General features: G+C 44.6%; 1 protein-coding gene across 3 annotated transcripts in view; it reads left to right on the top strand.

Annotated features, from left to right (window-relative positions):
* MCM9 (minichromosome maintenance 9 homologous recombination repair factor) overlaps positions 1-12,481 on the top strand; it is a 72,560-nt gene extending 60,079 nt beyond the window's left edge. For all 3 annotated transcript variants that reach the window (XM_090038603.1, XM_090038611.1, XM_090038619.1), the window contains exons 12-13: positions 7,616-7,761; positions 9,900-12,481. In XM_090038603.1, coding sequence (XP_089894729.1) covers positions 7,616-7,761; positions 9,900-11,493 — 1,740 coding nt within the window. In that variant the 3' untranslated portion in view covers positions 11,494-12,481. The remainder of the gene's footprint in view (positions 1-7,615; positions 7,762-9,899) is intronic.
* The last annotated feature ends 11,570 nt before the right edge of the window (positions 12,482-24,051 follow it).

Raw genomic sequence — 24,051 nt, 5'->3', positions numbered from 1 at the left:
GTACAAGGGGAGAATGACGTCCCGGGATTTGCTTGAGGAGCATCTATAGATGCAAGCCAGTGTTTTGGTCACTTTAGTAGCCACAGCATCGCATTGAAGGCTCGTGTTCATCTTGTGGTCAGTGATGACCCGCAAGTCTCTTTCTTCTGTAGTGCTAGCTAGTGCAGCACTGCCAAGCCTATAAGGATAATTATTAAACTGAGAAGGTTGATATGATGGCAGATGGGTAGATGAATGCCATTTGTATTTTTTAATTAGACATTAGTTACCTATGTGAGAGAAAAAGAATAGTCTTTTAAAGATGAGCAGGAGTAAATCTTTTTCCATCATTAGATGGTACTAAGGTCCATCTATACATTACGGTTAAGTCGCGATTAACCAGTTAATCACACCTTAAGTGGCCACCAGCCAACCGTTCAATCAATTAATGGCACATAAAAAAAGGAATAAGCTACACAGGTATTCTACAAAATATGTCTAATAACTTTGTAGCTGCATCTTATCATGTCATTAATTAAATGTGTGACCAAGAGCCTCTGTGTTTGGGAGCCCCATCAGCTCATTGGAGCTCCCAGCGGGAGGATGTATGCCTCTAAGTGTGTGAGCTGCTGGCTGATAGGGCTCCCAACCATAGGGCCCCGTGCACCCCCGCAACTGGGAGGCCACAGCTGCTGTGACCTCCCAGCCACAGAAGTGCACCATACACCCCAGTGGCTGAAAATCCCATCAGCTGAGAGAGCTCCCAGCCATGGGAGTTTGTTGTTACCTTTCAGATTGTTGCTGGTACACGGGGAGCCCAGGATCAGGCACCTCCTGCACCAGCACCAAGGCACAATGGGATCTAATGCACATGTGGCATGGCAGGAGGTGCAATTGTATGAATTGTACATAAGATCCCATCACAGTTTTTACCTGCACATTTAGAGAGACTATAAGATTCACATTATCCAATACTGTCGAAGAACACAAATGAAACAATCTGAAAGGTAACAACATAAATACAATATCCAGGCAATGAAAATGATGCCTAACATTTGTCCATATACATTATGTAGCATTTCTGCATGCAGGGACAGTGAAATGATTTAAAGGGCCTGGCTTTCTTTTGTACTAAGGCTCCTTTATTTAAACACAGGAACATTAATTTGAAAAATAAAGGCAACAGACCTAAAATCAAAAAATGACACAGTTGTATACATATTGCATAACTAATCTTTAGAACACATTACCAAAAGATATACCTGATGCCAAAAATTTCATTTCGTAGATAAAAGATATATAAGACAATAAGAATGCTTTTTGATAGAGTACATGGGGATTCTTGAAGGGCTGTGAATCCTTATGGTTCAGGGCATAAGTCAGTCACTAACTAGACTTAGGCAGAAACATCTTCTATAAGTCAGTTATCTCAGTTTGTCTGTTATGAGCTTCCAATTCCACCTTCTGAAGCTTGCAGTAGTGGCTACATCAAAGACAAACTACTGTACTAGACAGACACTGGTCCAGTGTAGCAAGAGATGTAGTTAGTCAGAAGTCAAGCAGAAGGCAGGGTAGATTTGAACCTTACAGATTAACTATAGTGTGTATACACACACGCATACACCATGTTTTGGCTAGTCTATAAGGTACAAATTTACCTAATACAGTGAAGCATTTCCTGTGTTTCTCTATAGTTTGGTATACATATAGTCATAAAATACATCATAATTTATAACCCCTTTCAACCAGAAGACCAGAAAAGCCTTTTACAAAAGCGGCCTGTATACTGCTGTCCTTACGTAAGGCATGCAGATTACACTTAGGATGTGTTAGCTGCACTTAAACCTGAGTGTCCTTGCATTCAAGCAATAAAATATGTGCTCAGTGTGCTCATATCATGCTAAATGTGGTCATATCAAACTCCTTTTTGGGGCGGAGTATCTCCAGATTGTGTTAAGCAGCACGTGTTCAGTTATCTTCCAGTTGCTCCACAGAAATAATACCAGCACAGCTTGCTGGTTGTCAGTCCCAGCCCTAGCACTACGCTGGAGTCTTGAATTGGCTTGGGTACAATGCCAGGCCCAAGACTGACAGTTAGCTCTGGTGCAGTGCCTGGTTGGGACCAAAAATCAGCTGATTGTTGGTCCCAGCCCCTGCACCGCATTGGAGCAAGTTCAAGACTGGTGCAGTTCATGGGCTGAGATCAGCTGTTTGTTGGTCCCAGCTTTGGCACCACCAGAGGCTTGAGCCACCTCCAGTGCAGTCCTACACTGTTGCATGTTACAGTTAGAGTAGGAATCATGACTGTACAGCTACTCAGAACATTTTCTAACTTTTAATACAGCACAATAACGCTTACTACAGTATAAATAAAACACACAGTAAGCATCCCATGCAAGAAAGCCCACAGACAAAGCTCGCAGGAGTTGACATTCAAAGGCACAAATCACTGTCAGGTGTCTGTGACTTTCTGAGAGAACTAGGAGACTAACTGCCATTCCTGCATTTGAATATCTACCAGAAAGTACTTGCACATGGAGTTTTGTCTCAATGAGAATTACAAGATGCAATGCTGTAGAGTGAAGAAAGATTCACTATAATGAATCCTGCTATAATGCAGTCATCACTGATTTAGGACAGACAGCCTTTTAACAGCATATAGCAATACTGCACCACAGTTCAGATAAAAGGTGAAGAAGAAAAATATATCCAAATGACATTGCAGGGGAACCCTGGGAGACAGAATATAAATAAACAGAATTTGACAGGCAGTTGTTTTAAATCAGTACAATTAAAAATTTATGCACAGTTTTGGGGCTAGAAGGTAATTTTGAATTCCTCTTTTTTCTTTTAATAAATAATGGAGAGTCAAATTAATATACTATGTTGCACTCAAATTTACTGCCCAGAGAGAATGCAAACATGCAATATCGTTATTGATCTCTAACTTTGTTCGCTAATTTCTCTGAGTCCCCCTATCCACTGGTCAAGAACCTGTACTGCTCTACTTAGCCTTGTATCAAGCAGAGAGCTAAGTGCTAATCAGAAGTGTTGAACATGTGAGCTGGCCTTTTGGCAGCTGGATAAACTGCTTTCCCCATCTTGCATATGGTATTTCAGAAAACCACACAGCCTGGAGACTTGAGTAGCGGAACCAGGGTTGAAAATTAACAGGTTGTTACCTTAAATACACAAACATGTGGATGCGTGTGCATGTGCGCATACACACACTACATTTAAAAGAACATTATTACAGTTGCAAAGTAAAAAATTAGGAGGTGCCAAAGTTAACATTGCCTGAGCAGCTTTGATTTTTTTTCCCCTTGTGCATGTGCACTTGGATACAATCTGTAATTATATCATCAGACATTACGTCTTCCCATAGGACCTTGGCTTCATGGATTGCACAGGCTGGACAGCACTTAGTTACTGAGCAACTATTCATTATTTTGTTTTCTTGTTTAAGGTTTAACCTCAGGCCTTATTTACTTCGCAGTATTCAAACCCTGTTCTAAAGGCCAAATTTTTAATTTTCTCATGACATTCATCAATATAGTATCCAAGTGCTTCAGATAAATGTAATTAATTTATCTTCACAATCTTCTGTGAGGTTGGTGTGTGATATTATCCACATTTGCAATCTGGAGCTGAGGCATAGAAAGATTAAGGTAAAAAATACCCACTAATTGAGTGCCCAGTTTGAGAATCCTTGAACCTGATTTTTCATAGTACTTTGTATTATCTAGGGCTTTATGTATTCAAGCATATCTCCCATTGATTTCAGTAGCAGCTGTGAGGGCTCAGCACTCCTGAAAAGCAGCCACCCAGAAGACGAGGGAAAGGAAAATTAGTAACCAGCTAGAAAACCACAAAGGAACTCAGTGGCGGAGACCAAGTTAAAATACGGTTCTCCATAGCAGGATTTCACTGTTCTAATCCTGAAGGCCCTACTTTCTTTTCCTACAATCTCTGCCTAGTTCACTGTGCACATTCCAACTGAGGGAGTCATGACTGGGACAGGTCAGGTGGGGAGAAGATATGGAAAGGGTAGAGACAAGCATGGGTCAAGCACAGGCTGAAGTGATCATATTTGAGGGGACTAAGAAGAAGAGACTGTCTCTCCTAGCGAGTCCTGTCCTATGCCAAGCCTGCAATGGAACTCAAGATCCCTTACTCTCAGCTGTTACTCTATACTCATTGCTCTGTTATGATGTAAGGGTGGAAAACATGTAAAAGTCTTTAAAATATTTGGGACCAATTAAGCATTGCAAGGCAGACTTAAGGTTGTTTAGTGCCTTAATTGTATATTTCTATGCCTTAACACAGTGGTTCTCACACTCCCTTGGGGTGTAAGAGTGTGAGTCTTCTGCTTTAAGTGGGTTATAGTTCTGCAGACCCCTATGATTCTGAGTGATGTGAAATAAAAAAGTAGCTTTTTGTCACTGCAGCCATACTGGAACCCTCAGAGGCAACCCAAGAGCAATTCTAGAGCTGTTTTTCATGTTTACCTTGTCCTCCTTTGTCTTCATTTATATTTCCTATTTCCTTTTTGCTTTCCCGTTCCATCCTTTCTCATCCTTGAAAAGTTTAATTCTGGAGAAACACTAACCTATTTGGATCAATTTTAAATGCACCCTTAATTTTTTTAATTTACTTGGTTTGTCATCACTGGTTTTGAGATAGTTATGCTATCCATGCAGTGTTTTTTATTTAGAGTTTCACTAACTTGCACTCTGGCTTAACTCCTTCTTAGCATAGTTTTTTGTCTTGGACTATGCTTGTGTTTTTGTGCGTGCATCTAGCAAAGTATATGTGAGTGTGTGTACTACAATAATGTATTTTTTTTAGAATACTTACTTCACTTTTTGAATAGTAATCATTCTGAGGGGGGAAAAAAGGTCTTTTTTTGTGTGTGTGAGACTAATTAATGCATGTATTTAAACCTCAGCTGGAAAGCACAGTAGAAAGTCAGTATGCATGTGCATGTATATATATGTATGCATGTATACACACACACACACACGCATTCCTTTATATTTTCCCCATGTTAAATGAGGGAGGAGGAACCTCATCTTAAGGTCAAGTAAACACAGTATTCTACAATACCATTGCTTGTCTTCCTGAATAGGGTGGCCACATAGAGAAGTTACTCCCAAATAACTCGATTATAAGAGTTATTTCAGAATCATTATTCAGGAACAGTTTTACAGATCACTTTCCCTCACATAGAAAAGTCCTAATACCCAGTCCAGACTTTCCTGTATTTTAGCTATTTGACCAGTGTTCCTGTCCTTCAATAAGCAAACTAGGTGCGGTGGTCACACCCACTTACAGAACAGAGGAGGGCGAAGTACCGTCGATGGGGGCCATATCTAGCTCACTATTTGATTCTGTCCAGCCCACTGGCTGCCACTGGGAGCCTGAGGAGGGCGGGCTGTGCCCTGCGCAGCTCTGCTCTGCCACGACCAGAGCCAGGCCTAGCTGCACAGCGCACAGACTCCTCCACCCGGCCACACCATATCAATCCTTCCTCCTGCACCCCACAGCTTCCTGTTGGCGCTGCGGCTGTGCAGTCCTATCACTGTGGCTGCTGGCAGCGGGACCCCCATGGGACAGGGCGTAATGCAGCGCGCTGAGTGGCTGTCATACCAGCCCACCCACCTGCCACGATGAGCTGCTGCTGTAGTGGTGCCACTAAGAGGTCAGTCCATGCTGGCCACAAGGGCAGGGGGAGGACATGGAGAAGGGGTCTCAGCCTGGGGCATCTGCCCCCAACTTTCCTGGTGTGATGTGGCAACAGCGGCTCATTGCAGTGAGTGGGTGGGATGGCTATTCAGTGCACTGTATTGCATCCTGTCCCACGTTGCTGGTGGCCACAGTTCCAGGACTGTACAGCAACAACAGAAAGCCAGGAGAATTGTGGGGGGATTGAGCCTGAATGCAGGAGGGTAGAGCAGTCTGCAGGCTGCACAGCCCAGCCCCGGTGGCAGCTGCAGAAAAGCAGAGCAATGCATGGCACAGCCCTCTGTCCTCAGGCTCCCAACAGCAGCTGGCGAGCTGTATGGGATCAACTGGCATCTCCTCCCCACTCCAGACTTTAACAGCTCACCAAAACTCGTTAAGTAGCCCTCCAGCCCAAAATATTGCCCACTTCTATTGTAGAAGTTACTGTCAGGTCAGAGTTTTTACAGGGCAGTAAGGGTAAAAACAGACATTGGGTGCATATACACGCACAGCAAGACTGTTCTGATGCGCTGTAATTACAGTGCATCAGAAGAGATTAAATCAGTTGGGTCTGCTGGAGCATGGTAATTACCACATTCCAGAAGACTCCAGCATCACAAGTATCATCCCTGCACTGAAAAATGATAAAGGTGCTTTAACTGAAATTAGTTTGAGCTTTAGTTAAAGCGCCCCTGCTGCCATTTTTCAGAGCTCCAAGAGCATGTGTACTCCAGGAGGCACTCTAATTAAAGCACCCCCCATCTTCCTCACCTTCCATTTTAGAGCCCATGTTAAAATGCCCATTGTGACTGTCCCTAGCTTTGACTTGCATCAGAACAGGTGCCGACAGTCATTTACATCTGTAGTTTGAATGACGATTAACTCCAATTAACCCTGATTGTTCTGGGGGAAAAAGTGTTATATCAGATACTCCACAGGTACTTAAAATGAGACAGAATAAAAAGCTTGTACAGTTTAAATAGTCTTTGTCCCGAGTGAAATCCCACATCTGTATTTAGTCTAAGAGGGTTTTTTCTTTTCTAAATGTCCATTTTTATAACCCATATCCTCAAGTCAATAGATCATCTTTGTATTTTCTCTTGCATCTAAATAATAATAAACTAAGGCACCTGACATACATCACATTTATGGCACAATTAATCCTGGGGCTTTTGTGACTAGGCATAGTGACTCCCTTGCCCCACAGCTCCCAGGGAAATTCAGAGCAAAGCAGTCAACGTCTTGGGTTGACTGGCCCTCATGTAGCAGTTTCAAAGCTGCACATGCAGCCCCACTGGGCTGCACCTACAGGTTTTGAAAGTCCTGGTGTGCCAGGAGCCCAAGACTGAGGAATCTTTCTGAGAAGTCGAGAACCCACCTGCACGCCTCGGCTACCTGCACAGTATTCAGATGTCCAGGCAAACTAGGACGCCAAGATCAAGGAGAAGCTCCTCTGATCCTGGAGTCTTCTGTGCAGGAGTCCTTGGGTTTGCAGTTTCCAGGCAGGATGAGTTAAACAACTCCTTCCACCGGTGACTTGCAAAACCATGCCCAGAGCTCTTTGTGCTGCAGTCCTGCAGTTGAGATCTGATGTATTCCCAAAAATTGCACTTCTGCCTTCCATGTGTGGACTGGCAGCAGGCGCAATTGTCGGGAATCAGGGATCATATCCCATCATGCCATTAAAGGAATATCTGTCAGCACCCTAAGGATCATGGAAAAATGTAATTGCATGAATAATTTTTCATATATCAGTAGTCCCATTTGGAATTACTTGTGTTAGTAAAGTTACTCAGTAGGCATTTGCTATATCATGCCCTAAACTAGCTAAGGGAAGATTGTGTGTAAACTGTCTTTGCTGTTAAAAGCTGATGCTGAATAACCAAATTGTGTCTGCTTTTCCACCATGTAGGGAGGTGCACTTCTTGGAGGCATCAATGCATTGCACACCTCATTTCCAGAAAACCCAATGGAGCAGTATCGAATGCAATGTGAACTCATCTTGGAGAGACTGGAGCTTCAGCATCTTCTGCATAAAGAACTCCAAAGACTCGACAGGTTATAATATACGATTAACAAAAGAATCCAATACCGTATAGTAAAAAGACTGTTTGATGACAATAATTGTACTAAGAGAGCCTAAAAATAGAATCGGCCTTTAGTAGAGATGACAAAGCATGGGATGGTTAAAAGTACCATTCTGAGATCATTACAAGGCCATTTTTCATTCTGGGATGGTGGAGTTTATGGAGAGTTGAAAAAAATTTAATGATTTCTCACTCGCACATCATTCCTCTGTCTAGATAAATTTAAACTCAGTTCACTAGGGCCAAAAAGTCACTCTCACATACTGAATGTTTGATTCTGTGTAACCTTTTGGTGCCAGTTTGATAAAGTACAGCATACTTCCCTTTCTTTTTTAAAAGCTTATGTTATATCTGGTTTGTTGGTATCCTTCTCTTTCTGATAATAGGTGAAAAGATGGGATTAAAGTATATTTTTTCTGGTGATTTTTACTATTTTGCCACTGAAAGCATTTTAGACCTTTGCTGAGCGTTCAGCATTTTTCAGCTCAGTGCTATCGTCTTTGGAAATTCCACTTGCTCGTATTCAGAGAGAACTTTCTTTAACTTACTGAGAATGAGAGGAGGAAGCTAGAATTGGCCTGAAATAATCATAATCTACAGAAAAAATAACTTTTGCTTCCTGGACTGAGATTATGCTCCATAAGCGACACAGACTTGGGGATGTTTTTTCTCTTAACCTTGCTCTTTTTTCTCTCTTTATTAAAGAAGGTGAAGGAATAAAAGTGGCTGTGAAAATACAATTTTCTCTTAAAATAGGTTTTCAGCTCAGGTTTGTAACAAAGCGTAAGACACATTCTAAATCAGTATAGAATGATAAAAGCCAATTAAAGTGAGGTAGTTCCAAGAGACGGAACAAATCAGTTTTAAAATAGAAAAATAATATAGAACCATAGAAACACAGAGTCAGAAGGGACCTCAACAAATCATCGAGTCCATCTCCAGCATTGAGACAGAATCAAAGTAGACCACCCCGATGCATTTCTTTTCACCTATTCTTAAAAAGTCTCCACTATGTTCAGTTTTTCCTAAAAGCCAGCCCAAATCTTTCCTGGAAATTCAGCTGGTTTCTCTTTTTCCTTCCCCCATTAGAAGTGAAGAACAATTCATCAGAATCCTCTTTACAGCAACCTTTTTCTGCTTTGGAAGACTGCTATGCTGTCTTCCCCATCTTCTAAGCTAAAAATGAAACCCATTCCCAATTCAAAGTTTCTTTGTCAGGTTTATTGTAAATCTTTTGTCATTCTTGTTGATCTGTATCATTTTGCTTTGCTAATGCTTTCTATCTTGAAGATGCTCTATACTTCTAATAATAACTAACACCAGTAAATGCCTGGTAATTATGCAGCATTTTCTGCCTTAGAGTATACAAGCTACTTAATTTGCAAAGGAATCACTTCACCCACTAATGAAATAGTCATCTTTTGGATGGAACCTGGCTATTATTTAACAGTGCATAGAAACACTGTTTTTAAGGCATTAAGTGTAGAAAAATGCTGCCTCCTACTGAAATCAGTACATTTAGCTGTGGGCAATGAACTATAATTAACCAAACCAAAATATGGCTGGAATCTCAAGACTTAAAACTCCTATTGTTTTGAAAAGAGTAACAGGGATATTAATGATCTTGTTTGGTAGATCATCCATCCATAAGGCTTCCCTCTTGTAATAGGCAGTTTCTTGATATGTACCTTCATAGGAAAAATTACTTTAATTCCAACTCTTAACTGGGTTGCCAGATAGAGTAATCTAAATTTTCACAGTACCCTCTACTTTTTGTTTTAGCAAAGTCCATAGAGCTTTTGCTGGAGTGATGATTTTAGAGCAAATCCTGTCGCCCTTACAATACATAGCACCTTGCTCCCTGAATAGCATTCCCAGTGAGATGGGCCTCACTTCGAGTAATAAGACCTACTTAGTCTAGAAATCTGTTGGGGGAACAAAATGAAGTCAGTCATTAAAGTCAGTGTTATGTATGGGACTTTGTCATTCTGTTATACTGCCTGGATCTTTTGCAGTTTCCTTATTCTCATATATGACTAAAGCCAAAATAGGAGGGAAAATAAAAAAATAACTAATTTATGTCTAAATTTTTTTCTCCTCATCCCACAGATTACAGAATGCAAATTCATGCTGTTCACCACCTGAAAAGACAAGTGAAAATACTACTCATGGATCTTTAAAAGATGATACCTTCAGAGAGTCAAAACAAATGCCCCATCCAGATCAATTTTCAGATCGACAAGGGAATAACTCTGAACAGCAATCTCCTTTGATCCAAGGACACCAGGGAGCTGATCCAGGACGCTCAATGAGCCAGGGATCTGGTAATCACAGTACAAAACACCTGAGTAAGCATAACAAGAGCAATGCTGACAGCAGTTTGGCCTGGTTTGACACCCTAGGAGATGGCAACGCTGATGGTGAAGACGGTGTTCAGAAATCTCCAGTCCCCGAGATACCTCAAGATAAATTAACTTTGAAAATACTGAATGACAAATCCTGTTCTAAAGAAAAATACAGTTCGAGACCAGGCCAGGAAGCTAGGGTGGGACAGTCCCTGGCAACTACTGACCAAGATGTTTCTTTTAGTCAGAATGTAGTTTCTGGCATTGTTGGGAAAAGGGCTAAAGTTCAGAAGCATCTTTCTTCAGAGGCAAATGTTGAAGATCCAGACTCAGCAAATACTAGTGCACTTGATTCAGTGATTACACAGCGGGTCTCCAAGAAGTGGCAAAGAGTGCATGCAGAGAAATCTCATGAATTTTGTACAAGTACACAGGACCCTGAGACAGAGGCCCTTCCTTTCCCATCACCTTTACAGTCCACAAGTGATTCAGTAGTTCCTTCATTTAGTGTGACTACAGATTGTGCAGTAGAAAAGGGAAGAAATAATGGGCCTGTCTCAGCTACAAACCCGATAACTTCAGCAAGGAAAAGAAATAAAGATCAAGCAGTGAAGACAGCACTGGTAGCAACTCCCTACGGTCCAGAGATCACTGACCATGTAAGGCCTCCAGTTGCTAAACTGGCTAAATTTTCATTCCGACCAAGAACAAAATTTTTGCATTCTTCTGAAAATAAAAGCACTGCAGAGTTGCCTCCATCAGAAATGGAGGCTGGTTTTAATCCTCACAGGTTTTCCAGGATTGTGACTGAAGGAAAGGAACTGGGGGAAGAATGTTACCTCTCTGAGACATGCCAAAAAAAGCTAACAGTGACATTAGGAACTAGTCATTTGGAGAAGACACTATCTAATAATAAAAGACTAGAGCAGCAGCAGAATGAAGCTTTACAAAGAGAGCTCAAAGAACCTGGATGTTCTGCTGTCCGACCCTGTGCTGTGTCACCTCCACCTGGAGAGGAGAAAAGTGATGGTGAGGAAAAACTTGGTGGCCGCAGCACAAAAGAAGTATGCTCTAGCACGTTAGCAAAATTAGCCACGTTTTCCTTTGCTTCATCCCTTGAATCAAAACTGGAAAACCCACCTGAAGCCAGTGTCACCAGCCACAAGAAATCAAGCCAAGGGCAGCCTCTGAAGACCCCCTTTGAATGCACTGGCACCAAAAGGAAATGTTTTGCATTGGGAAATGCCAGTATTAAAAATGTGGTTGCAGGAAAGTCTCTCTTCTCAATCGCAGATATAGATGATGCTACTTTAGATTTTGACTGGGATGAAGAGATTAGGAAAAAACCAAGATCATAAAATATACTTCCTCCTCTCTCCAGTATTTCTGTAATTATTTGAAGATTTATATTTTTTTGACTGTATCACTTTACATGTATTGACATGACTTAAAGACTCGCAATAATTTCCAAATTATAACAGTCCTGCAGAAATGGCAGGATTTATTGACTCTTTTTTTTTTTTTGCTTAATTCAGTTCATGAACCATACGAGTCCAGTGGATCTTGTTTCCAAAGCGCTGTTTTTTAGTCATCTTTTTTTTAATGGTAGGAAAAGGATGATGCAAAAGCTAACCATGCACTTATATTTTGTTTCTTCTCCCTTGATACATTTAGCAATATTATGATGTACTTTCATGCTGTCATCTGTATTCCTTTGTCATCAATATCATGAGAATTTTGTCATGTCTGTGGTTACTTTACTCCTTGTTACATGGTCTATGCAGATAGGTCACAAAGGTGTTCTTTTTTTTTGTTCTTTTTTTTTTGAAGTCCAGAAGTATGAATTGTTATAGACACATGCACATGTTCCTAACACAGTGGTAGGTTCCTAACACTGTGCTCGGTTCTGGGATTCTCCTTTCATCTTGGGGTCACCAATATGTACTTTTTACTTTAGTATTCCTGTCTGCTATAGTAAGTTCTCAGAATGAAATGCATTCTCCCAGTGAGTCAGTGCAAATAGAACTGGTAGTTGTCACACTGTTCCCAGGTCTCACTCCCATGCAGAGCTGTGGGATTTGAATGAGATCCTGCAGTGGAGTGACAGCATATCTAGCTAAGATTGAGACAAATTACTGTTTAGTAATTGACATTTCAGGTTTTCAAAAAGCCACGTGCCAAAAATTGCTCATTGATATCCAGGGAAAGGTCAGTAGTCTCAAACTTAAATCATTTATGGATTCTGTATGTCATGGGGAAGTGGCTTACACTGATAGTATCCCTCCAACCCTACTATTTTCCTATTGTATTTATTTTCATTAAATAAATATTGCTTTGTTTGCTTTCTCTTGATGTCTGTATTTTTTCCAGTGCTCATGGTTGGGCCCTAAATGGAACCAATTTTATGTGCTAAATGCAGTGACATTCCCATTAATGTTTGTGTGGGCCATTATATCACACAGAAAGCCCTGTTGAAGTTTGGAAAGGAAGACCTAGGATATTGTATCTCCTTGTAGTACGAAACAAGCAGCTACCCAGCAGAAAGCAGTGCATGGCTACAACTTTTACTGCTGTTTGTTAGCCACATTGAAATCTCTTGTGTACATGTTTATAATGTCAGATTGAAATTTTAAGTCAAATTGTGACAAAGCCTTTTCCAGCCCCTTAAGAGTGACAATCACAGATGTCCTTATTTTCAATTTCAGCTGCAAAACAATGTTCTTCAACCCTGTCAGTAAAAGCACATAACAATGTGTACATACAAAACAAACACAATTCTGAGATCTAGATAGATAGATATAGATAGATGCACAAACAGACACACATACACACACACTCTTTGAAAACAAAACTGCATTGCATGCCCCATCCTCCCCTTGGGGGAGGAGGAGATGAACAAATGTTCATCACATCATGGGATGTGCTACTAATAGTTGTTCAGATGCTCCAGTAATGTGGGTAGTATGAGGGCCTACAGAGAAGGGTGCTTAGGAGTCTGATTTCCATTTAGCGGGAAGTTCTACTATGTCATTTTTTTCCCTTGTTTAATCAGAACAAAGCCAGAAAAATTCAAATTTCATGATCAACAAAATTCCAAAAATAATTTTCCTTTTTGGCCAACTGGAACATTGTTTAGACAAAACTGTAACATTTGTTCTGGTTTGACCTTTTGTAGCAACAATGATATAAAAATGAAAAAATTAACTAAAAAAGGTGGTTTTGGGAAAAAAATCAAATCTTTTCACTTGGAATACATCACAACTGGGATTTGGACATTATGGGCACCTCCAGACGAGCGTGCGCATGCTTCTTGCAGCATCTGAAACCCCTTTGAGGCGCTGCAAGAGGCAGGTGTAGGAACAAAAAAATGTTTCTTGCACTGCAAACTTGCAGTGCAGGGTCAAAATTAGACCCCTGGATATCCAGGGGTCAAAAGAAAATGCACTGCAAAACAGCAGGGCAAGGCATGGTCCCCAACTGTGCCCTGAGGCAACTGAAGGCTCGGGTCCTCCACAGAGACACTATTGTAGCAAGCCAGAGCATCTCTATGGCTGGTTCTTGCCCCGAAACTGAAGCACGCTGCCTGCCTGATCAGGGCAAGCAGCAGTGCTGGCTGCAGCAACTGGGACTGGCGCTTTGTGTCAGGTAAGCACGTGGAGGGGACTGCAGAAGGGTGGAAGGGACCATGGGGGACCCCACCAAGCGTCATCCCCTGCTTGCTCTCCCAGCCCCCCAATCATTACTCCACCTTTTCCCAGCTCCCCACTGGCTGCCCCGCCCAGCTGTAGCAGCAGCCATCAAGGCTGCTGGGAACTCACAGCAGACCACCCCCCCATGGGGCAGCAGGGACTGACCCTGGCCACCTGGCACCCACACTGCAACTGCCTCATTGCACAGGTTCAGCTTGGCTGGGCAGAGCACTGCGCACTGTCTGGGAGCTCGGGCCACTGGGGCTGTGCAGTGCCAAGCTCCAGGCAACAGCTGGAGCCGCCCCAGCTCCCAGACAGTGCGAGGTGCTCTGCTGAGCCATGCTGAACCTGTGCAATGAGGCAGTGGCAGCGCAGGTGCCAGGTGGCAAGACCCGGTCCCTGCTGCCCCCTCTGCCACATGCTGTGTTGGGGGACTTTGCCATGAGTCCCCAGCAGCCAGTGAGTGAGGGGTTTTTTCGAGTTCTGGGAGGCTCGGGTTGGGTGGGGCAGTGATGGGGGCGGGGTCTAGAGACAAGCTCCTGGAGGAGGGGGATGGAGATCAGCCCCTGGAGATGAGCTGGAGACATTCCCCTGCTCATCTCCAGCCTCTGGCTTGACTCCATCCCCCTGCTCATTCTCCTACTCATCTCTAGCTCTGGGATGCTGGAGATGAGCAGGAGATCGAGCAGGGGGCTGGAGATGAGGGAGGTGGCAGGGCTGGGGCTGGGTAGAGTGGCTCTAGGGGGATTGCTGGGAGTAGAGGGATGGGACCTGGGACCCTGCAGGGGAGGTAGTCCATGTGCTGTGGGGGACAGGGGATCCACCACTTCTAAGTCCCCTCCACACACAGTTCCCCCACACCTACCCAATACTGATCTGCATCCCCCCACATCCCTCCACACCCACCCATACAACCACCCACATCCCCCCTTCCCACCCTGCTCCTGCAAACCCCACATCCCCCTGTCACACACCACCATTGATAAGGAAACCAAAAACAAACATCAAAACATAGATATTTAGGATTTATTTTGTTATAATGATGGAGGCACTGGTAGGCTTCCAAATTGCTTGAAAATTGTAAATATATCAATAAAACATTGCCCAACTGATTTGATATCTCTCTCTCTTCCCTCCACCCCTCCCTGGTGGTCCTTTGTTTTACTTGTGGAAGAACATGGATTTGGGGGTATTTAAAAGAGTGGCTTTGGGATTTTTTTTAATCAGGCATTTTGCAGTTGTTAAATAGGGAACACCAGAATTCCTGCTAGTGGGCCAAGTGGCAGGACCCAGGCAGACAAGCCTGCTCAGAGCTGGCACCCAGGACCCAGCTGGAGGTGGCTGATCTCCTGGTCACTTGGGGCCAGGAGGACGTGCTTTGACAGTTCAAAGCAGGCCACCACGCTGAGAACATGTTCTGGACAATAACTGCCCAGGTGGCCGGGCAATGATATAAATGGCAGCAGTACCTCACAAAGGCCAACTTTGTAGCCACAGCCCACTGACAGCTGACCCAGAGGTGCAGATGCCTCTATTGGCCTTGCAGTCCCCAGCCAGGTCTGGCAGGCATGCACCCTTGGAGCCACATGCTGTTACAGCTGTGCAGCAGGTCACAGCCAGGCCACAGCCCCCACTGCCAGACTGCTGCAGTGGGTAAAGGGTGCAGAGAACTCTCAGAGCTGCTTCAGCAGTCCAGCTGGCACAAGCGGTAATGTTCCCAGGTACTAATTGGCTGAGCCTCAGAAGCTCCTGAGAGCAATTAGCACTGAGCTATTTGCCAGGGCAGCTTTTTATACTGCTGGGGCCCCAGCCTCTAGCTCCCCCTGGCTATGGATCTGGGAGGAGCCAGGCAGGGTTATTTTGCCCCAAGTGGGACAATTTGCCCCACACCAAAGTGCATGTCTGGGCACATGCGCTGAGGCAAAAAGCCCCAACTCAAATTTGCACCAGTTCTACTTGAGCTGGTGCAAGAATACATGCCTGCATGTGTGGACACGCCCTATCAAACCACTTTTCTTAAAACAATTTTTTTTAATTTGCAAATTTTTATAAATGCTTTGCTTTGCAACAAAATGTCATTTTTGTTGAAAAACTTTACATCAAAAATTTCTGGCCAGCAAACAGAATGACAGCTGCAGTTGGGCACAGGCCTTCAAGATTGGAGTCATGTATTTAATGTGGTTGTTTCTCAGTTTCCTAGCTTTCCAATAGCTTAGAGCAGTGATTCTCAACACAGGTGCCATGGCACCTTGGGAGGCAGTGAGATCCTTTGAAAGATGTTGCAGGATAGCATGCAACTTCAGGTGTGCAACCATCTACACATGATTCGCAACATAAACCAAGAGATTTCAAGTAGGAATCCATAGTGTCAAAAACATTCTGGCCTATCATGGGTCTGAGATCTCTAGAGTTCTTTGCAACAAAAGAATTGCTCTGCTATTTTTCCGTAGTCAAAGAAGAATAAGGGAAAGCTGAGCTAGCATTTTGCAAGGCGGTGCCCTGAGTCTAAAAAGGTTGAGAACTGCTGGGCTAGAAAAAAACATCTTGCATTATGGTAAGAAGTCAATACAATTAATATTGATCTAAGAGTGTGTATACACTTGGAGGGCCAGGTTCTCCACTCTAGCTCTAGAGCACAAGACAGCAAAATATCAGCCTTGTATTATATTATCTCTCCTAGCATGTTTTCCTTTAAATGACAGGTAGCTTGCTAACACATTTGAAGCTTGAGTCAGCCTCTGCAGCCTATTTCACCATATGCTGTTGGCCTTTCTGTATGAGAATTAACCACTGCATTATGTTTACATATGAATGTTAGCCCTAAATTACCTTTGGTGACTTATCTGCTATGTTCTTCCTTACAGGGTAAGGTAAACTGACAATAGAGCTATTGCTAAGGGCACAGAAAGTCCTTGGACGGTCTTCATAGCCTAGAGAAGGCCTGAATTCTCCTTTCAGTTCCTTACATTAGGATTAATTCCACTAAAGCCAAGAGAATTACTCCTGATGGGAACCAGGTGTCATCAGTGAGAACCATACCCAGGTATTCTTGCTGTGAGGTAATAAAGGCAAGAGAGTGCTAAATAGGCTTGTCCAACATATGTCCCGCCAAGGCATATTCTGTGGCCCGTGATGCTGCAATGGGAAATGAAAGTAAACATGGTTTACTTTCGTTCCTGCCCCTTGTCCCTCCCCCAGCCCCTAATGGCTGCTGAGGAAGGGACAAGGTTCCCACATGCACCGTGTCAACTTGACATTGCCAACACAATGTGTGTGGGAAGAGGAGTGCAGACCTGGCCCGCCTCCTCCTGTCCCCAGCACCACGTGGGGAAGCCACCGCTCCCCCCTGCAGGTGAGAGGCAGCCCAGCTTGGCTGCCCGGCCCCGGGTTGCTAGCAGAGGTGGCATAGGTAGGTGCCTCCTCCTGCCGGGCTGTCGGCGCTGGCCGCGCCGTGTGGGGCAGCCCCAGGCTTGGGCGGAGCCTGAACTCATTGCGCCCAGAGGTGCCGCCCGGCCCCGGCCCCGGCCCCGGCTCCGGCTCCCTCCAGCCCGGTGCGGCACGGTGATGTGGATCCGCAGAGGCGGTGTAGTGGCCTGGCTCACCCTCATTGTCTGCCTCTGCCGCCTCCTGCCCAGCCAGGGCAACACAGGTAGAGCCGGGCCGGGCCAGGCCAGAGCCAGAGTTGGAGCAGGAAGACGGCACCTCCCCCGGGGCTGGGCCGGTGACTCTGGGCTCCCGGCACCTGTGTGTGTGTGGGAATCCCTGCCTCTCACAGTCCTGACTCAGTGTCCCTCACTGCTCCTACCTCCAGACCCCAGTGCCCCAGTGTGGGGTGCATGGGGGGCCTTAAGTAGCCCCTTGCAGGCTGGAACTCTGCCAGCCCACAAGAGAAAAGCCACAATTATATATTTTTCTCCTTAAAGGAGAACACACTTTTGCTCGTGACCCTTTCATATATTCTTGAGACCTTCATTGGTGTCAAAGGTCACGTGACATCACTTCCTGATGTGATACCACTTTCTGTGAGGTCTTTGAATATGGCTCGCCAGCCCACTGCGTGATCAAAAGTTTGTGATCTGGCCCCACCTTCAAAAAGGTTGGACACCCCTGAACTAGGTTATTCGACTTATCAGAGGTTGGGAAGGTCACAGCAATGAGTTGATGAACGTTTGCTAAAGGCAGGTGAGAAGATTCAGTGCTCTGCTTCACTCCCTTTGTATTACCCAGGAAGATAAAGGGACTGGAAACAACCTGCATGTCCCCAGCCAGAGAATGGGGAAGGATGATTGGCCAGACCCACCCCCACTTTCCCCTTTCCCGCCACAAAGGCTGAGATATGAGGAAATCTAGAGTCATGTTCTGTATGGTTGAGTTTTGCAGAATATTTTAAAGACTTTGGCGGTCCAGTCAACATTAAATTTAATAGGTATTGGGCATCCCAATTTCTTACCCATCTTCAAAATTCTCAGCCTGCATATAAAGCACAGAAATAATGGACACACCAAAAAAATGATGCTTGGTTTCTATTTCACAAGTAAGGGAAGTTTCTCTGTTTCATTGAAATTTAGAATAACGTAACAGGCTATGTCCCACAGCAGGGGCCCTTTCAGTACCAGGATATCAGGTGAATCCTATCTGGGGTCATTTCAGCCATGTGACTAGCAAGCATCCACAGATGTCTTGTTTCATAACTGCTGGTTGTCTTTCAAATGGCAGAAGCCAGAAGCTTAGTTAACCTCTTCACAGGGAAAATCTGAAAATCCATGAAAATGGGGCTTCCTTTGTTTGCAGTGCCCTGGAGACAGAAGCACTCCAGACAGGTGGGGCATAGGTATAGACAGTTCAGTCTGCCTCCAGTCCCTCTCTCCCCTGCAAGTTCCTCTGCATGCGTGAATGACACATGCCTCTGGAAGTTGAGGGGCACAGCGACCTCCTGTAGGAGACAGCAGTGTTGGCAGTGGGGACATGTTGGCAGTGAGTGGGGACTGCCTGCAGGTGGCTGTGGTGACGTCGGTGGCAAGGGTGGACCATGCGGGGACCACCTGAAGGCAGCCACAGAGGTGATGGTGGCAAGGGTGACGGGTGGTGAGCGAAGGGTGGTGAGCAGGGACCATCCACAGCCACTATCGGTGGTGGTAAGCAGCAAGTGGGGACTGCCCATGGCCACATCAGCAGTGAGGGGGGGGTGGCAGTGACTGCTCACAGAAGCTGGAAGTGACTTTGGCAGCAGCCAATCTCAGAGGGGGCATGTTCCCACTCCCGTACCACCACTAAGCATTGCCTATGTCTGCATTGAAGTTGTACTGCTTATTTGTAGGCTGCTTCTGCTCTAGAGTCTAGCCCAGTGGCTCCCAACCTTGAGGCACAACTCAAATCAGGGTCATGGGGGGTCCGCCCCTTGCTCTGCCCCTCCCACCTGCAGGGCTTTGCCACCCGTTGACAGGTGCCCTGCCCCCTGATTGTCATCTTAGGACCAGAAGTCCCATCCCTAACCCCTGACCCCAACCAAAGTCCCTCCTGCCACTCTCCCTCTCTCCTGTCCCTGGAAGTATTCTTTCTGAGAGGAGGCTTGCCATCTTGGAACCAGGAAGAAAAAGCAAATCATATACTAAAAATCAAACATCTACTATAACATATTTTATTTTTATTAAAAAAAATTGTCCTGCTTTGCATATGTTTGCATAGTATATAGAGAGGTGATTGCATAATAGCTCAAAATAAAGTCTTACTAATATACTGTGTGTAGGGGTGGGTGTGGATGTGCATGTGTGTGTGTGATTTGGGGGGTGGGGGGGTGGAGGGATTTGAGAAGGAGTGGGGGGTTGTGAGTGGGCATGGGTGTGGGAGTGTGTGTAGGGATGGGGCAGCCAAAGCAGCAGGTGGTGGCCCCTTGGTGTGCTCTTGACTGGTGGCAGACAGAGCACCCCAGCAGCATGCAGCTTCAGCTGAATCCCAGGAGATGCACGTGGAGGCATGGAGAACACCCAGGCTAGCCTTCTGTTGTATGCCTTCAAACCAAACCAGTCTGGCACCATGCCAGCAGGTGGGAGCTGTGCACCTTCAGGCTGAGCTGGCCCTGTGCCTCTATGTGGGGCTTCACATGAAGGTATGGGGCCCACCTGGCTTGATGACACGTGGACCGGGAGCTGCGGGGAGTCACGCGCCATTGGGACAGGTGGGTTCCATGCCTCCATATGTAGCTTCCCACTGAAGTGCTGGAAGCCCCGCTTGGAGGCACAGAGCTGGCCCAGCCCAGCCTGATGGTGCACAGCTCCTACACGCCATCGCCTGGAGTCAGTCTGGTCTGGATCAAAGCATGCACCAGTGCTCTGGACTCAGCGAGCTGCATCCTGCCATGTGCAGCTCCCAGGATTCAGTTGAAGTCATGTGCCACCAGGGGCTCTGCCAGCAGCAGGCTAAGAGTACCCTGAGGGTCCACCACCTGCTGCTACTACTGCCACTGCCAGCTGACGCTGTGCACAATGGTGGGGGCCCCACACCCAACTTCTACCTCCCACATCCTACAGGCAGAAGTTCCCTTCCCCACTCACCAGCTATCTAGTCATATGCCATTGTGCTCAGTGCCTCCACATGGGGGCTCCCAGATGGAGTGCCAGGAGCCCCTCTTAGGTGGAAGCACAGAGCCTGTCTGGTCCAATGGCACGTGACCTCTGAAAGCCTGCCTCCTGCCGGCTTTCAGAGCGGCAGCTGTGGGCTGGTGTGGCAGTGAGAAGCTGGCTGCCACTAAAGAAAAACTACCAGAAGTGCCAGGAAAGCCCCGGTGAAGAGACATGCTGGCACACTGAATACCAGTGCCAAGGAGAGAAACCCCAGACCTAGTGCCAGCATGTTCTGTCAGTGTGTGCCAGCTCTGATGGTTGGGCGGAACCTGGATGGCAAGCTAAAAGCTGCCTGAGATGCGGAAGAGGGGGAACCAGAAGTTAATGCCCAGAGCTGCATAAAAGAGTGCCCAGGCACAAATTGCCTTAAGAGGGGCGAATGTTGGGATCTGAGACTATGACCCATGTTTACAGACTCGGAGGAACCTATTGACTTACCAGCTGAAGACTTGTGAAAGGTCTGGAGAATCAAGTGGTCTCCTGGCAGCGAAGATCCTCTGAAGAGAGAGTGAGACAAAGTATCAAGTCATGGGGACATTGAAAAGCTAGCTCTTTCTCATCCCATCCCTGTTCCTGGGAAGGATTGTGATTAGTCAATGTGAAGGTCTATAAAAACACAATGGGAGATGTTTGATTTGGAGATTTGTTTTTCTTTTAGAACTATATTCTTTGTTTAGGGCTCCAGGAACATACTGGTTGCCTAGGACTGTTTCTGAAAGGCACCACAAAGAACCAGTGAGACTTTACTTACCTGATTGTGATCATAACATCGGGTTAGCACCAGGAGGGATGTAGGGGAGGCAGAGCCCCAAGAAGCATTGCCTGTTCTGGCCAAGTATGAGGAGACATAAAACCTTCCACCCAATCTTTATAATTAGGAACATCAAAGACATGGCAGGAGAAAACACTGGGCATAGTGATATCCGAACCAGCAGGCTAAGCTGTCTGCCCATAGGGGTGAGGGATAAGGAATCATGCTGGGATGAGTAGACGCCATGCCAAAGAGAAACACGGACGTCTACAGCTAGTAATAGTTGTTTTTTGGAGGCCCCATGGGCTGGATAAAATGGCCTAGTAAGCCAGATGTGACTCATGGGCTATATTTTTCCCACCTCTGCTCTAAATGGATTAGTGTTGGACTCACAGGAGGTGACAAGCAGGATTCCATAAGGGTCTTTTCTGGGCCTGGCGTGGCATAACTTTTTTATTAATTACTTGGATACAGAAAGAGACAAAAGGTTGAGAAACAAGGTGCATTTCATTTAGAGAAAAGTTGATTAAGAGGGAGGTATAAAAATGTTCAAATATATAAAAGGCTCTCAAAAGCAAGGGGAAGATCTATGGTTCTTTACTACAGAGGGCAGGACATAAAGCAAAGTGTTTGAATTGCAACAAAGCAGATTTAGAATAATCTCAGAGGGAAAAAACCTTTTTCACTAGGATCAGTAGGACAGTAGAATAAGTTGCTCAGGAAAGCTGTGGAATCTCCTTCACTAGAGATTTTTAACAGGAAGCTGAATAAGCATTTGTCTGGGGTGGTTTAGGAGAAGCCCTAAATCTTGCAGTTGTGTAGGGGGTTAAGGTAGATGACCTTTGCAATCTCTACCAAACCTTTAATTCTTTGAGTCTAAGGTCTGTACAGAGGGTTTTTTCATTTTCCAGTTTGTTATCCCTCAGGCATACTGACAGCATACACCCTATTATATTGCAATAACCTTGCACTCTGTTCTCATCAGCAAACTCCCTGCCCCATCTGTCAGCGCAGGCTGTAACAGCATTTTGTACTGTACTCAGGACATTCATGCAGTGCCTCAATTTCCCCAAATTAGAAAAGGTTATGATTGAAGTGAATTTAAAGGCATAATTCAACATAATTTTTTGAGGTAGAATAGCATGAAGCTAATGAAGTCTATTCTTTATTTTATTCACAATTTCTGAAAGAAATTTAATTATCTTCCTATATTTCTTTTAATAAATATAACTCCTCCCAGTAGCATCCCAGGGCAGGAGGTGGGATGGGGTTGTGGGGAGAGGTGACCAGGGTAGCAGGTGGCCATGCCACCACAATCCTGCCCTGTGTGCCATGGAGCTGCCCTGCTACACCTCTGTCTCCTCCACCTATAATTAGTGAATCTTTCCTGCTTGTTTTAATCCTGCAAGATGTCAAGCACCTGAAATTCCAGCTGGAGGCAGTAGAGTCTATGCATCCATAATACCTCTCTGGATCAAGATGTTCTTGTAGTTAATGCATGGTGTTTGGGCTGCTCAATTACATTATATATTTCTAATCCATTTGCTTGTATAGAAATATCTCATATTTCTGCTAAATTCCTCATATAACCCGTAAAAATGATAAAACAAGCAAATATAGAACTAAGTTACTGGCAGACACCTGGATGCAAGGAGAGTGTCCTTCTTCCCACCAGCTCTGTGTGTGTGTGTGTGTCTGTGTGTGTGTATATGTAATGTATTGCAGAGGTACTCTGCATCACACAAGCCTTATGCACTTACTGAAGGGGAAACAAACTTTGCTTGTGGCTGCACATGGCAAATATATTGCTATGCCACAAAGTACTTGTACAAACTTCAATATCCCTCCAATTCCTAGGTCAACCTAAATAATATTCCTTGAGGGCCTCACTAGCAGTGGGTCTGGAGAGCAGCCATTTGTGGTTTTTTAAAGGGGAAAAGCCAGGCTTGAGGAGGCTTTTCTCTGTTACGTTTTCTAGCAACAGCCCAGGAATGCATGCAGTTTTGCTGACACTATCCTATGTGCATAGGCAACTAAAATCTAGTTATATTTTAAGTGCTGCTTTTTGCGCTAAACAACGGCATCTTTAAAAACCCTTTTAAATGGCTAAATTTGCTTCTTTCTGCTCTCTTCAGTATACATGCTCTCTTGTTCCTCAGAGTATCAGCCTAAATTTCATGATAATTGTCAAGTGACAAAAAAGTGTTAAGTATTGCAGCGTGATCCCCACAATTTTCATAAAAATTGATGAACTAAAGCCAAAGCAAGCAAGACTGAAGTCAGTAAAAGCAGAATCAGAGCTGTTAATTAACGGATTAAATATGAACTAATCTCCCAAGGGACGCTAACATCACATACTATAAGGAAGGCATTTATTGATGGGCAGATGAGGTAAACAGGATTGTAAGCGCTCAGTATTTTATGTGAATGAGGCAATAGTTTCATTAATAATAAATGCTAACTGCCTGATATTCCCAGGAGTACCTGCTATTACCTACATTGTCAATACTTAGACTAGTGCCTTCCTGTCATGTAGAAGAACTGTAAAATCTCCTGTGAATAATTTTGTTCTTTGCTAAAGGAAAAAAGTGCCTTTCATAAAAGACATTATTACAAAAAAGAATTTATTTCCAAGTCTTGCTTTCCTGTTGAAAAAGAAGGCACATTATTACAATTGGGTTAGAGAGATGGATTTTATGAGTAACAAAACATGAAATAGTCATTGTTTACTGACTGAAACTAATTACAGGATATTTGCAACAAGCTTACAAAGCAATTGTATCATTGTAAAAATAATTAGGATATTTCTGTCCATCTACATTAATGCTTCATTTTTAAAGAAGTCAGATTGTGCTA

The sequence above is a fragment of the Crocodylus siamensis genome, chromosome 1, assembly GCF_052110815.1.
Source record: "Crocodylus siamensis isolate JL-2025a chromosome 1, ASM5211081v1, whole genome shotgun sequence".
In the NCBI taxonomy this organism is placed as follows: domain Eukaryota; kingdom Metazoa; phylum Chordata; order Crocodylia; family Crocodylidae; genus Crocodylus; species Crocodylus siamensis.
Note: the sequence above shows the minus strand (reverse complement) of the source record. Positions and strands in the feature narration are given on the sequence as shown.